We start from the raw sequence: 16,114 nt of genomic DNA, 5'->3' as shown, positions 1-16,114 counted from the left end.
GCCTTAAGATACATGCACTGACTTCAGGCTGCCCAAAGTGCAGTACAGCATGTTGCTTCACCCATAAGCCTATGCCCACTTAAACGTGCATTTGAGAGCTGTGGAGGCCAACTGCAATTCACAAACTACTCACAAGTATCCACTGATGCAGATGGAAAAACATTAATGGGTGATGCTTTACAATCACTGCATCTCCACAATGCGTTCATAGAACATTCATAAGAAGCATGTAAGTATACCTTAACCTGTCTTAAAGCATTGCTTTCACATTACTTTCAATGAACAACACATGACAGCTGTAACACACATTAATAACAAACATCATACTTGTATAATCATATAATGTTTATTATTAATGTTGTTAAGGTATGTTTGGATGTTAAGGTATACTTATATGCTGCTTATGAATGTTCTATGAACGCATTATGGAGATGCACTGAATGTTCTATGAATGCATTATAAAGGTATTATGGTGGCAGTTAATGTAAAACGCTATAGATTAATCTCATTAATCAAGATCGATAAACATTTTTCAGCGACCACCTCATCAAAAATGTTGCCTACCAAAGAAGGCAAGAAAAATCTATAACTCAAGGTCCACTTCCCCACATCACTGCACCGTCTTATCTTTCCCAATTCGCAGCATTGCCCTATTTATCATGCTTTTGTCTGGAAACACAGCTACAGGGGATGTATGGGAACAGAATAGATTAACCAATTATTTTTTTTATATATATATTCAGCCCATTATTATCTCTGTTATTGCAATTCCTTTGCAAATGATTCTACAAAAAGGAAACATCCATTCAAAAGCAGTTCAGGTTGTTGGGAAGGTGAGTAGCTGGCTTCAGACTCTCTGGGGTACAGGCCACTTCGGGATTGAAAGAAAAAAAGAGACAGCACAGCCATGACACTCATATTCACAGGACACATGTTTAATGAAAACAATCATTATAACAATGATATATTGAAGTAAAAGCACATTAGACAGCAATTCACCATTGGCATTACAGTGCAATATTATATAATAATTCCAGTATCATTGTAGTATTTTTTTTTTTTTAAATAACATTAACACGCAGTTCAGGATATACAAGAAGAACTTACACTCGGTTTGCTTCCGAACATCGGAATCTGAATCTGAGCTAGAACCCATTAAGGGAACTAACAGGAGTATACCAGCCATTCGTAAGGCATCTTGGGACGTGACAGAATGCGGTCTTCTCTAGACAGGACAGTAAAACGATGAACACCAAAGTGTGCGAACACTTAAGGCTAAGACGGAATTCAAAGGGAAGTGCATCTCCAGCCTGCACGTCTGCGATCTCAACCTGATCTCCTGCGTTTCTCGCTCGCTGCCGCAGACAGACTGTGTGGCAAGAGCACAGAGATTCATGTCACAGCAGCGCCATCACGGTACGTGACACTAGGAGGCGCTCAGACAGAGCAGACCGGAGAAAGGCAGAGCCCTCCTTCGCCTCGAAGCCGAAAGACCTATTAATCCAATTAAAGACTAAGCGCCGAATGTCCAGACAGAGTTATTCAGACTGCCCAACTGTCCCAGCCAAATGTCTTATTCGATTTCATTTATAAGCCACTTGTTATTATTTTAAACTGTCGATTTTTAAAAATATTGTTGTAGTTTTAATACATCCTTCCTGGTAAACAGACATTTCCAGAGATTCTGGACTTAGAATGTAGTTTTACTTGTTTCCGTTAACCAGTGAAAAATTCAGTTAATTAAACACGCACTCAAGCTGAAGTAATTATTTAAAACGTTTACGTATAATGCAAAAATATGTGGAAGACTTCAAGGTATAATAAGGAAACCAGATACATGTCAATTCACGTATGAAAATATGCAAAGCAATTTGATGATATATTGGCTTTAAAAATGAACTGAAATTAAATATGAATTAAGGATTATGAAAGTAATGCTTATATAATCATGTAAGCCCTGAATTCAGATCCTACGTTTGAAGGTAAATGTGGTGTTAATTACTGTAATTGCTTTGCAATTACATTGTAATTGCATACAGGGAGTGGACCAAAAATAGAATCATACGTAATGTCTGGGTCCAGGAATTACAGCAGGTAGGAATTACATCTTATCCTCAAAGATCAGGCAGCCCTCTTCAAAAGAAATCCAGAAAACTTAACACCAGTTTGATAGCGCTGGAATCCTCTGTCAACAGCACCTCCCCAGACGGTGCCACAATCGCGCCGCGGGACCGAGCGTCGACTGGAACAGCGTGTGCTGCCAGACACATCAGTCACCCTGCCGTCACCAGTAGGGCAGAAATGCATTGTGGGATAGTGACTTTATATATACATACACACACAAACCTCTTTATTTTCACACTGTCTGATACTTCTCAGACAAATCAGTCCTCCACTGCTTTTAACCCTTTTCTGGTGGTTTTGTACAGTTACACCTTGAGTAAGATATCCATCCTCATTTCAATGACCCCACGTTGAACTCAGCACACAGCTTTTTTCATTGCTGCTCTTCTACTTCCCCTCAGTTTACAGTAACATCCGTTCGTCACAACTGAGGAATATGTGCTTTTGCAATGCTGGGAAAAACCCAACATACAAAAATAAAAAAGAGGATAACGCAACATTTTCATAAATAATCACTTTGTCAGAAAATATTAAGCAATGTCATGGATGTAAATGCTGTGCTAGGACAACAAGTTGAAGGTTTGCATCAAAATTAAGGCTCAATTAAGAACACATTTAAAACTGGTCACCAAACATATCAATCCATGTATGTGAGGATCCACAAGAACATGCCAGTGTTCAGTGGCTCGTGTACCAGCAGTGTAGGTATCCTGGCTAGCAGAAGAGCTCCATTTTGCAGCCTCCGCTTTTGCAGGTTCCTTGGGAGTCCATGCTGGATCTGGAGCACAGGAGCATCCTCTCTGACTCCTGCCCCTGTCCGCACGTCCACAGCTCTGCGGGCTGATTGCTCGCTGTCCTTGGCTTCAGAGACAGCGTCTCGAACTTCACGTAAGTCTCCCTGGAGAGCTCGTTCTCCCTCGCGCTTCTCCTCCGCTTGCAAAACAGAGACAGGATCTTGTAGAGCAGCAGAGCTATCATGGGCACGGCAAGGACGCATGCAAAGCTGCTGACGACCATCAGCGTGGGACTGGTGACCTCCGCTGCCACCTCCTTGGCCGTGGAGAAGCTCACGCACTGGTCTCGCCTTGACTGCCCCCCTTTCACGATTAGGCAGGCCATGTACTTGGTGTTGGCTTTCAGGCCCTCCAAGGCTAGCTTTCCCTTACCCACCTCAGTGGTGACCGTCTGTTTCACCTTCTCCTCATATGGGGAGTACACTATGGCGAGTGGCACGTTGCCAGGGACCACATCCGCCTTCCACACCAGCACCACGCTGTCAGTGTTCTCCTCAACAACCTGGATGTTCTTGACGGACAGCTTCTGTAAGGCAAGCCTGGTGCTGTTCCCTTTGGAATTCTCGTCCTGTGGTGGCATCTTCTTGAGGTTCTCCTGATGCATTTTGGCAGGCGACCCTTGTTGGCCGTCCAGTGAAGGGGGCTGTTTCTTGGTGGGGGGTGGGGACAGGGTGGTGGTAAGAGTGCTGGTGGTGGTATGTTGGGTGGTAATGGGGGTCACCGGCACAGAGTCCGCCTGTCTCTCCTTTTCCACACCAGACTTCTGGGCGAACCCTCCTCCACTTGCAGGTGCATCCGTATCCCCTGCTACCGTAAGAGTGATAGATGCCACTACTGTCCCAGCCAAATTTTTGGCCTTGCAGTGATAGTCCCCAGCATCTTTGTACTGTACTCCATTGAGACTGATAATGGACCATCTGACACCCTCGCCTGGAGATTCCTGAACGACTGTCCAAAGGAAGCAAAACACAAGGCCAACAGTGACCTCAGAGTACAGTTATATTCATTACCTGTAGCTTGGGCAATCATTTGGGTGTCCTAACGCCATTCTTCACTAAGGTCATCAATAGGTACATGCAAACACTCAATCCCAAAGAGCAGGACCTGGCTATAATATTTAGTGTCTTTTCAAATTTTGAAGACATGACATGACTTAGCAGAAAGTTGAAAAAGAAATCAATTTCTCCTTATGAGATAAAATGTCACATTTGAGTGTCCTTCAGAATTATCAATAGGAAGATCAGCATGCAAGGTACTTCAGACAGACATTTATGTTGAGCTCCACAGATTAAGCTTAATTATCTATTACGCTTTGCTGATCCTACCTGACATTCAGGGGGACCTATTGCAACAGCAAAGATTCCTGAGCAATAGTAATATATTGTTGGTCAGCTTGCTGTAGCTGGCTTGGGAGTCCCCACGTTCAGGGAAGGGCAGGTCAACGTTAACCATGCTAGCTGACAAAACTTCAGCCTAAAGCAGGGGTATCACCAAGATTAGCTAGGGATGCTTAGTAGTGGCACTCAAAGCAGAATAATAAATGACAAAGTCTTGATGTGCATGGTCATGAGTAGGGATACCATATTTGGTGAAACGAAAAAGAGGACCGGTCCGGAGATCAGAGTATTAATGAGTTTTCATGCTCACCGTCCAATCCGGTAGCACATCTGTCATAAATATTAATGAGTTTTTGCATTCACTGCCTAATAAGTTAGTGTTTCTCTTACGAATATTAATGGTTTTCCCTAACCGCACTGTAAAATGGAAAATTCACTTCCGGGGAAACCTGAACGTAATGTGATCTTACAGTTAGCTCTCGTTTTACAATCTACACACAATTGACATGATGCACGTGTATATAAGTCTTTTACAAGAAAAGTTACAAAACGCTAAGCTAAAGTTTGCAACGATGCAAACGATGCGATTCGCTGTTCACACGAAATCAAAAATAAAGTGTCCAAGTGGCGATGGTTTCCAAAAGTCGATGTCACTCGTGAGCAATGTGACATGTAGAGCTGTGCGTATCATTCAATGTTTAAAGCAAAATGTGCGCAAGCCTTGCAAACACTGTGTGATGATACTTAGTGTCTGGTGTACATTGGAAATTGGTGCCTTTTCCTTCGCTTGGGACTCCACTGTAACTTGCAGCACTGGGTCATATGGGTTGCAGCGCTAAACCGTCAATTTTTGAAAAACCACCCGGATGCCTGGACAGGGACCCAAGAAGAAGACATGTCCGGGGAAACCCGGAAGCATGGTAGCCTTTGTCATGAGGACGACACCAAAGGCTACGAAATTAGCTTGATGAACATCAGATGTTGCAATAGCTTGCAAGCAGTCAGATGGCTGTCTGCAAAGCTTAGTGCTACAGCTAAAAGAGTGGACGCTCTCTCTGATATTACCTGTGCTGTTGACGGGCGAGCCGTCGGACCTGGTCCAGATGAGGCTGGGGGTTGGAAGACCGGTAGCGTCACAGCGCAGAAGCACATTGCTGCCCAGGGGTGACGTGATCTTGGTAGCAGAGGTCATGACCGTTGGCTTGACACACCGGTCCAGCTCGACCCGAGAGAACAGCACGCCGGCCAGGTTTTCAGGACCACTACAGACCAGGAGCTGGTCCAGCAGCACCACTGATGTTACCGTCATCTTGGAAAGCTCAATCAGCTTGGAGATCCGGCAGTCGCAGACCCATGGGTTGTCTTGAAGCCCTGAAAGTGGGAGCATGAGAATGTTTTACTCCAGATCACTGAGTGATTAATTTAACTATAGCAACGAGGTAAGCATACGAGGCATGATACTCTTTCATGGAGAGGTCATTGGCTTATAAACTGTGCTAAAGAAAAAAAAACACCCAAATCTTGCAGGCCAGCACTAGTCCTTTTACGGCAAGCTATGGGTATTCTGGAAATTTCCGAGGCAGTAATCACACTGTGGTTGCTTCCCATCTATAGACAAAAAAATCTTTCAGCCATGTGACATGAACACGGAAAGCATGACAAGAGGTCAAAAAAAAACAACTGACGTTACACTGATCTGCTTCCTAATCGTGTTAATCTTCTGAAACCCATAGTATCTACAGCACAAATTTAGCAGAGTCCACGTTTCAAAACCCAGATGACTGGAGAGTTCACCTGTGCGAGGGGCTGCCATGAGTATTCGGGGGGGGGGGGGGGGTTACTGGAACACAGACCCTCAGAATTACCACATGTGAAGCCGGCTTTGCTGCTCACGTCTCCAGACGTCAACAGACAAGTACACGTAGGAAATATCACAAGCAGTCCTCCTTATCAGTGTTTCCCCTCTAAATGCACAGCTTGGCACCATCGGCAAACAGATGCACCGCTTTAAATCAACTCTGCTGCCAGGGTTAATATTTGATGCTCTGTGCTTTGGGTTAATATTTGGATTAGGTGTAACCGCGGCAACGGCTTCAAAGAGGACCGGAATTTTAATCTAAAACTGTCTCCCGCCAAACCCGGAGACACAGCCACAATGCAGGCCTTACAGAATGTAAGCATCGTTACCCTTTACCAAGGTTTGAACATTAGGGCTTTTAGCTTTTGCACGTGATTAACGCTGAAGAATAACATCAAAGGGGCAGCTCTCTCATCTAATTCGCAGTCATGGTCTTATGGCTGCACCGCAGACAAGACAAACACAGAGTAAACACTAAGGGGAATGAAGCGATAGGCCTGCGAATTCACCTGACCACATTCGGAGGAAGTAAATAAGAGCACCTGAATGAAACTTGTGTACACAAAGGAGAAACAAACACGGCATGAGGTGTGAGGCCGCTTTTCTGGGAGAAGTTCCACATATGCTTAAATATTGCAGCCTTAGCTTAGCATTGGCAGCCTGACGCAAGAAGACAAACCACTGGTACGAGGCGTGTGCTGGAAATCTGTTTACGAGGCCCGGCTAACCGGCTTACTGTCCCGGGCGCTTAACCAGGGGACGACCACAGACACGAAATCTCCATTTGGCATCGCTCCCATTAAACACTTAGCTTCATCACTGGCCAAAAAGGGAACCTAATGGAGCATTCTGGTACTCTGCTCTAGCGGTTACAATATTCTAGAGGGAATAAAGAGACAGCTACGCATTAGCTCTTTGGCCAACTTCAAACTCACAAACACCGTATGCATTTTATATGTGACCTTTAGCGTTACTGTCGCACTGGGTTTGAATTTGAGGAAGACATTTTTCTTCAGCATAAGGCTGCCCTAGTGTTGGAAATATTCATCTTTCCTATAACTAAAAGGTATTCCTCATCTCTTTCTGGCATTCCCATCTAGGGTAACCTGGTAGTAGATAGTTCTATTATGAAAAATAGGAATTATAACAGTAAATAGCCATTTCGACTTCAATATATTTATGTCCTTTATTGTTTTTGATTAACTGGCAACGTGAACATTCTTAGATTTGTATGTATATCCTAATTATGTCACAGAGAACCTAAACTCATGGTTACTGGAGGCTAGGTTTGAGACAGACACCTACAGGCTCAACCCTACAGAGGTCTGTACTCTGGGCCCTCACACAAACTCTGAAGCTCCCCCCCCCACCCCATGTCCTCTCCCTACCCCTCCACACCCGTCTTTTTTCAGCAGATTGCAAGGTCAGACCTCAAACACCCCATTAATCTCCAAGGGGGTGGAATCGATGGACGTCGTGAGTGCTGGGGCCACAGGGGTGGAGGGCTAATGGCCAGGGGTAAGGGGATAGACAGAGGCTACGTCTGCTCTAAGCCCCCCCCCCCCCCCCCCCCCACGTTAACAGGCCCCAAAGACCTCAGCACACCATTTCGTCAGAAACCCCAGAGTATGAATCCAAGCACCTCCGGGCTCCTCATTCGGGACGATCTTTACACTGAATTTTTAATCGGGTTTAATCACTGGCAGTATCACCCTCGCTGTACGTTTTGTGGCTTAAATCACTGCATTATATTTAGAGATGAATGGCAGCTCTCCATATGATAGTTGTATGTATTTTGATAAATGTAATCTTTGAAAGGCTTCTTTGCAAGTGGACACATTTTAATATGCATCGGCTATAATTTAGTATTTATAGGCAATTTTCAATCTAATTTTGCGTAAATTGACTTGCTAGTGTGACAACTATGACTCAGGCGTTTTGTAGCGTCATTCATGACATGCAAAGTCCATCCATCCATTCCTCCAGACAGGAGAGACCAACGAAGGGATATCAGTGTGATCAAGGGATACCAGTATATACTGTAACAGGATCCATGCCCACTCACTATGGGCAGTTTAGAAAGGATAATTCACCAAACCAGTCACTGGACTGAACAAAGAACCCGAAGCCCGGATAAACATGAGGAGAACTTGCAAACACCATATAATAAGCCATGGCTGCAAACATAGCTTCCAAGGCCCAGCTGAGTCAGTTCTGGGGGGCAAAACAAGCGACAAGCAAACAAGCTCCCCTTTCAGAGTGCCGTGTGGCTGAGTGCACTAAGCCCCTATGCCTGTGATCTGAAGCCTGCTGGTTCTAGCCCAGCCTTGGCAGAATGACCGTATGACCGTGGGTCCTAACCTCTAATTACGTACAGTGACAGGGTTAGTGCCAGGGGGGGCTCCTTATCACACAAGGTGCTGCCCCTTCACTATGACCTTCACTATGACCTTCACTATGACCAGTTTTCAGGGACCCCCCAGGTTGTCCACATTTCTGCTCCTTCCCAGCTCCCAGCAGGCGGAGTGATCACTGTGAAGCTTGGGATCTGTGCCAACAATCGGAAGGTTGCTGGTTCAAATACCATGAATGCCCAGAGTTGTCCACATTTCTGCTCCTTCCCAGCTCCCAGCAGGCGGAGTGATCACTGTGAGGCTTGGGATCTGTGCCAACAATCGGAAGGTTGCTGGTTCAAATACCATGAATGCCCAGAGTGACCCTATTCCATTAGGCCCTTGAGCAAGGCCCTTAACCTGCAATTGCTTCGTCTTGATTATGATGTTAACCTACATCCAGTCCCTGAAGACTGGTTTGAGAAACACTGCCCTAAGCTTCATGGACAGCAAGATGGGGTAAAGCGATAAAGAGAATCACCCCATGGGATCGATAAAGTATCACTATTCTGTTCTGTTCTGTTCTATTTATACAAAGATGTTCTGAGGGCAGAAGGAAGAATTATTGGTTATCTCTCTGAACCAATTATACTGTAGCAGAGGTGGGTCCAAGCAACTAGGGAAGGCAGGACCAAGCAAAAAGATATCTTGGACCCATCTCTTCTACAATCTGATTGGTTATCTCCCTGAACCAATCATTCTTCCTTCTGCCCTCAGAACATCTTTGTTTAAGTAAATCTCCCACAAGCTTCTATTCTATTCTATTCTATTCTATTCTATTCTATTCTAATCTGTTCTGTTCTGTTCTGTTCTATTCTATTCCATTCACTTAAGGGGTGCAGCACCCCCTAGTGGGCCATAGCTGCAGCTCACCAAGTACCACTTTTTGGGAGGCATTGGAGCTCCGTATCACACCAGAGAAGGGGGGCCAGATGTCCATGAGGTCAGGGGACAGCGAGGTGAGCTTGTTACTGGACAGGTCCAGGTAGGTGATGTGGCCCAGCAGGGGGGCGGCCTCGGCCGGCACCACGCTCAGCCGGTTGTTGTGCAGGTCCAGTGTGCGCAGGCGGGGCGTCTCGCGAAGCTCCTCCCACGGGAAGGAGGTCAGCTGGTTGCCGTCCAGCCGAAGCTCGTGCAGCTCCTTCAGGTTGTAGAAGCTCCTGGGCTCCACCAGTGCCACGGCGTTGTAGGTCACCCAGAGGTAGCGCAGATCCACCAGGTAGTAGAAGGCTTCGGCGGGGATGCGGCGGACGGCTGTCTTCTCCACGCGCAGCTTTACCGTGTCCATGGGGATGTTGGCTGGAATGTCTGACATGTCGGGGTCGTCGCACAGCACAGATCTGCGTGTGGGGGGGGGGGCGGCACAGCGTGAATGCTCAGTATCAGTCACAAGATCTAACTCTGCTACGTTTTGTAGTGAGAGGGTACGGCAATCATTTTACTCCAGCTTGTTTGTAAATATGCTAAAGGCTAACCTCTCACTTTGAATAATGGCTTCAACATGGCTGGAATGAACACTTTTCCTATTATATTAGCAAGGATACTAACTTTGTGCTATACTTGTAGAGACGGTTGATAATCAGGCCAATGTAGAGAGGCAAACCTTTCTTATACAATCTCCTTTAGAGCAGTACATCATTAATTCATCCATGTTATACTTATTGTGTCGAGATCACGGCCAAAATTTTCATATAATAGCAAAACCTGACACTTAATTTAACAGAGACTTTTGTTCAAAGTGACATAGAGATGAGGCAGATTAGCACATCGCAAACGTACATGCTGTCAAAGAGTCGACTGGGCGTAAGTGCAGCCAGGGTAGCTTCTAGGGGGCTAAGTCAGGCTTACTTGGGGCTTGACTTTCTTTGCTTTTGAAGGAAGATTGGCATCGTAGCCAAAATACTCAGGAAAAGGATTAAAAATATTCAGGGCCACAGCCCCGGGTGAACAGACCTAACGATGCCCTAACGCAGGGGTGGCCAATCCTATCCGCAAAGGGCCGGCGTGTGTGCAGGTTTTCGCTGCAACTCCCTGATTAGATTACTAATTAGAGGACTGATTGGTCCTCACACCTGGGTTTGAACAGCTGACCTACAGGTTATCCCAAAAACCTGCATACACACCGGCCCTTTGCGGATAAGATTGGCCACCCCTGCCCTAACGAATGCCCAGGTACGAGTGTCAGCAGTCTCCCAAACAAACCAAGGACCTACTAAGACTATTCAAGAACCAGAAGTGCAACATTAGAACATTCAGGGAGCTTAAAGGGGCATCAGTTTAGGAGAAGACGTTTCCACTAATGCCTAATGACAATGGTGGATGGATGATAAAACATCAGTTTCTCAGATACAACAAATCCTTCATAATTCCTGGAAACTAAGAATTTGGGTGTTAAATGCTATAACCAACTGGAGGTTTATCTATGAGGGCTAAAAGGAAGGGATCTGGCAGGATTAAGGGATGGATTTAAAGCATGGTATAATAAGAAGATATATATTAAAATTTGTAAGAAACACTTTCAATGAGAGATGAAAGCTAATGAAAATATGTAGTAAATACACTGAGGATGGATTTGAAGAGGGAGCTGACACTGTGAACCAGCATGGCCAGGCTCTGCTCCTGGAATTCCCAGGGCGAGAGGAGAAAACATGCAAGCCACATCTGGCTGTGAAACCTTGGGGTTTCTAAAAACATCGCCTATCTAGGCAAAAAAAAAAAAGGTTTTTATTTTAGGACACTGAAATCTAACAACAATTTAGAATTTTAAGGCATTGGCCTACTCATAAACCGACATGGCCTAACCCCTACAGTCCAGATGGAGTGCTGTATTAGTGGATTAGAGATTAGTAGAACGTACGCAGCAAAGACGGGAACATTAACCGTAAATATTCCTTCTATCACGCAACAAACTCTGCAAAGGACTTATTCACGTTTACATCTATACTTTATTGCATTGTATATTTTTGATACAATTATAAAACAACGCTTATTTTGAGGATGGCACAGATCAATCAATTAGAAAGGAAAATGATGAGCAATCGATTTGTTTACCGAAATAAACAAGGTGACGTCAGAGACGATCAGGCGTAAGAGGGCCCCACGTACCTCGTGCTTGTCCCATCGGAGCTGTTGTGGTCTGTGCAGGTGCACTGCGATGGGCAGGAGGAACAGGCCACCCGCAAGAAGAAGAAGCTTAGGAAGACATGGAGGTAAAGCAGTACAAGCATGATCAAGGAGACTGGTGCAAAATTCTCCTATCTGAGAGAGAGAAAGCGGTCATCGCAGGGTTTTAAACGACGACACCGGTCCAGACAGCATGCACACGCAGATCACGGGCGTCCGGCCATCGCAGCGCACAAAGACGGAGCCCGGATTAGCGGAGGGATTGCGAGGGTGGATCAGGTCGCCCGGGGCCCGGGGAATTAGTCGGGCGGTGCAGGACAATAGAGGAAAACGAGCAATTAGTCATGTGTGAACAAGAGAAAATGCAAACTTCATGAAAAAAAGAAAATACCAGTAATATATATACAAATATCTACTTTGGCATGGTTTAGTGCGAAATCACACAAGTATTATTTTAGGATTATTTGAAATGCCAGTGCAAACCTATTTCAGGCAGTACCACTTGTTGCTTAAGAAATGTTGTAGTTTATGTTTTTTAACATAAACCGTCAAAGATAAGCGTACTATCCATTTGTACAAATCTTTTTATGCCATTTATTCATAATGATAATACACTTAATAGTATTTATTATGCGGCACATCTTCATTATTCTGAATACGCGTGACATAATCTTTCATCGGCTGACGTGCAGGACTAAAAACCACGGCGACCGTCGCCATCTGTTGGTCGCTATTGCTCCTTTCACGTCGCTGGCTTTTACTCACTTTTCTTAAAATCACCAATGAAATATTGAGTTATTGGGTTAGGTATATTTAATATGCATTCAAAATAATAAAAATTCATTTTTCAAATCACGATGGCTTTTTTATATGCCTGCTTTAAAACGTTTTACATAAGTAGTTGAATGCGACTAGGAAAAGTCTATAAGAATAATTCCCCCCGTCCTGATTATTTTGGTGATTTTAAGTTATAAGGCGCTACTGCCATTGCTGGGCGCCGGATAGCCGCCTGGCCGCGTTTGCCTCAGTCGTGGGGCCGGGCCCCGGGGAAGCTCCGGATCTGGCTTATTACAGTCCTGCCCCCGCCGGCTGAGCTCGCACTCCTCCCTGTGACGTGCGCGGCGGGGGAGCGCAGAAGTGCGCACGTTTCGGCCGGGATCTCCGCTGTCACCGCCGCACCTGGAGGAGCGCCCTGCAAGCGCCCCCCTGCCCTCCGGTGAAATGTCCTCCGATTTACACCCCAATATCAGCAACCGACTTGATCTCCAAGAACGGGAAAATAGTACAAGGGATCACGCGTACAACGCCTTACAAGACCAGGTAAAACATCAACATGAGTATATCATGGGCAGCCGTGCAAGCGAGTGACGTGAATATGAAAGGCACTTAAGTTATGATCTAAACTATTGTTGTTTTTTAAAAACAATTTTTTCTGGGTGAATAGATAGTATTTAATCAACATTGCATTGCCATTCGCGCAGATCGTCCCAATTATACTGGATTAAACAGGCTTATTGTTGCGGGTTTATTACCGTCAGATACCATTTCCGCGCTTATCCTAAGCTTAGGGGTTTGCACGCCGGGCGCATCTAGTTTAGGTTCAGTACAGTAGCTACTTATTAGTAGGTGTTTTCTTGTTTACCTACTCGGATTGTGGAAATTCACTCGGAAATCCACGTTAATTTCACTTTACGACAGTTGTTTTGCGTTTGGCTGTGTGTGTAAAGCAGTTTTTAGGGTTTACCCACAGTCAATAAAAAGGAAGTGAAATAGCGCGGCTTATTAATGGGACTTTCCATTCCCTTAGGAGGAGGACAGGAGTAAAGCCGGCGCCTCCCGTCATGGGTCGGATGACTGTCAGAGGCTGGGCACCTTGTTTGGGGAGCTCAACAAATGTCTTCGCAGCCTGGGCTTCTCACAGGTGGTTTTCGGGGAGAAGACTGTGGACCCGGTGGTGATAATATTTTTCTGGCTCATGCTCGGGTTCCTCGGACTGCAGGCTCTTGGGTTGGTGGGTGTCCTGTGCCTCGTCATCATCTTCATCCAGAAGTAGACGCAAAAATGATTTTTTTTTGCCTCTATTCTCCGACTGGTATTTCACCGATAGAAAACACGGATGAATCTCTTATTGGACCCTTAATTAGATTGATTACTGAATGTTAAGGGTTGTTTTGGAGGGAGGAGATTCAAGTCATTTTTAAACCCGATAAAGGTGTATTGTTTTAAAATGTATACAGTTGAATCAAGGGTTGATGTAATTGTTCAGGTATGACTCCACTCTCCCATCCAAATATGTACGCAGTACAGGGTGACGAGTATAATCGGGCATAGCAACACCCTGGATAGGATGTCAGTCCATCGCAGGCCACACACGCGCACAGTGGGCGACATGGAGATGCCAGTCAGCCAACTGCATGTCTGTGATACGGAGAGCAGGATTTAATCCCAACCCCCATTCAGGTGTTGCGTGGAAATCATTCTACCCACTGAGCACCTTTCGTTGGGGGGGGTGACTTGGGGCACCCCCTCTCTTCATCATCAACACAAATGAAACTTAGTAGCTGACGGACAGGAGAGGTGTTCTGTTATGGGTGTGGGGGGTCTGCTGTTCGGCTGCGTTAAACGTGTTATTTGTGGCGGACCACACCCTTGAAACTGCCGAATTTAAACAGTTTGTTTTTGGTCTTCAGCGTAATGAAGTGCATGGAAAGTGGAGGCAGGCTACACAAACTGTAAAAACCCAGGAACTAGTCCCTTATATCTCTGCTTAAGATGACTTTTATTTTATTCATTTTCTTCTCTGTTGTTTTTGACCACCAGTCGACGTTTCGCGTTCTTTAATGTGAATGTAGTCTATCTAAATGAAATGAAAGAATGTACTTAATCCTAAAAAGTGTATATTTAATTTTTAGAACAATGTCTTGGTTATTACCATGTACATATAGCCATAACTTTTTACACAGAATCACCCCTTGGTATATGACATGTAAGGTTTTCACATTAGCTTCCTGAAAAATGTGTTTGTCCTACACCAAACAAATGTTTATTAATGAAAATGTGACGGACTGTTACAGTTACACAGGCACAAATGCTACCATGCTGAAATTCCATGTGCCTTTGCGTGTTGGGGGTGGTTATTTACCACATTTGCGTTTTAGAGCACAGCAGACTGAGTTTATGGAGATGGCAATCTAAGCATATTGTGCCTGGTTTTTAAATAATAAATGATGTTTCCACTAAGTATAGTAGATTTGCTTCGCATGACTGACTGATCGCACACACAGAAATGAGGCCAGACACAAAGTCCAGCCACAATATAAACCATGACATAGTTTTCATATTTTTTTTATTTCCAATAGGCTCTATCCAGCACACTGCTTTGTCAAACACGAAGCACGAGGGACAGTCGCATTGCCTCTCAGCAGATAGCATTAGGCAGCGTGAAACCTTGGGAATTACGGGCCTTTGGGAAGATACAGGACTCATGGAAGGGTGTTTACTGAAATGAACACAAGCCCATCTGCACTGTCTGAGGAAACTGCTGCGTCCTGCAGCTCCCATATTCACTCTTATTTGAGAAACGGTGCATTTGCAGGCTGGAGTTACATTAGTAACTATTTTCTTCCTTTACGTTAATATTTTTATCCGTGGTGGGTGCATATTTTGTATGTCATCTACTGTGCTGTTGTTTTTGTCAGTCTTTTTTGCAGCAAAGTCCTTGTGTGCCACATATAATAAAATTTTCAAATCCTGAAGTCTTGAATCATGGAGACTTGAGTCCTGTCGTGAATAAACATAAACAATTCATTTGTAATTTTTAGCTACAACTGTTGCCGTATCTCCCGAATATTCTGTAAAGAAAGAGCTATTACCCTCGAACCACTTACAAGATGTCAGGTATTAATTGGATGTCAGTTGCATCCGACTATGCAGACATCAATTGTTTGACTGGATGTGGCCCACCTCTTATTTTGGACTTGTAACCAGTGTGCTAAAGTTACTTGTTACTATGGTATTCATAGTGTGGTTTGTTCATCCATTCAACCATCCATCCTTAAATCAATTACTGCCATCCATTAAAGGGTCACAGTGTAGTTTGATCATTTGGCACAGAAATAAACATTCTTTTTAGTTAAAAATACATTTGAAAGAATATCTGCTGTTATGGATGGGTGATCTTAGGAGAGGTGAACTACAAATGCACTGCAGAGACCTTTACAAAGGTGCTTTTTGACTTCTGGTCTAGAGGTTGCAGGTTTTATCTGCCCACACAAAATGTGCCGTCGTCCCTGGGGGGGGGTCTCACTCAGGTTGTGTGTTTGATTTCTCGTGGGAGCACCGCGGACCGCTAAGTGCGCTACCGGCTTTCCGAGAATGTCACACGCGAGCTAATGACGGGTACGGTTACAAAGCAGGCCTAGGGCACCTGTATTTGTACCGGGAATCGAGATCTACGAGTTCTGCGGGAAATTTGGCAGGTACTGC

General features: G+C 44.8%; 1 protein-coding gene and 1 non-coding gene across 2 annotated transcripts; one reads left to right on the top strand and one right to left on the bottom strand.

The window, feature by feature from the left end:
- Window positions 1-914: 914 nt before the first annotated feature.
- Window positions 915-12,630, bottom strand: LOC111849383 (leucine-rich repeat, immunoglobulin-like domain and transmembrane domain-containing protein 3). Its single transcript, XM_023822203.2, has 4 exons — window positions 11,612-12,630; window positions 9,380-9,846; window positions 5,321-5,626; window positions 915-3,866 (listed from the first exon to the last, which is right to left on the bottom strand). Exons 1-4 carry the CDS (start codon window positions 11,731-11,733, stop codon window positions 2,839-2,841), a joined length of 1,923 nt encoding a protein of 640 aa, XP_023677971.2. The 5' UTR covers window positions 11,734-12,630; the 3' UTR covers window positions 915-2,838.
- Window positions 12,631-12,737: 107 nt separating this feature from the next.
- Window positions 12,738-15,384, top strand: LOC111849387 (uncharacterized). Its single transcript, XR_011981825.1, has 2 exons — window positions 12,738-12,949; window positions 13,437-15,384. It is a non-coding gene; the product is annotated as an uncharacterized protein (transcript).
- Window positions 15,385-16,114: the final 730 nt, after the last annotated feature.

This window comes from Paramormyrops kingsleyae, chromosome 12 (assembly GCF_048594095.1).
Source record: "Paramormyrops kingsleyae isolate MSU_618 chromosome 12, PKINGS_0.4, whole genome shotgun sequence".
NCBI lineage: Eukaryota > Metazoa > Chordata > Actinopteri > Osteoglossiformes > Mormyridae > Paramormyrops > Paramormyrops kingsleyae.
This window is presented reverse-complemented; position numbering and strand designations above follow the sequence as displayed.

Excerpts from the sequence above, each read along its gene's own strand:
- LOC111849383 (XM_023822203.2), bottom strand. The coding sequence starts at position 11,733 with ATGCTTGTACTGCTTTACCTCCATGTCTTCCTAAGCTTCTTCTTCTTG. Across the intron at positions 9,847-11,611 it reads TCCGATGGGACAAGCACGAG|ATCTGTGCTGTGCGACGACC; the intron begins GTACGTGGGGCC and ends CCCCACACGCAG. Across the intron at positions 5,627-9,379 it reads CTCCCAAAAAGTGGTACTTG|GGCTTCAAGACAACCCATGG; the intron begins GTGAGCTGCAGC and ends TCCCACTTTCAG.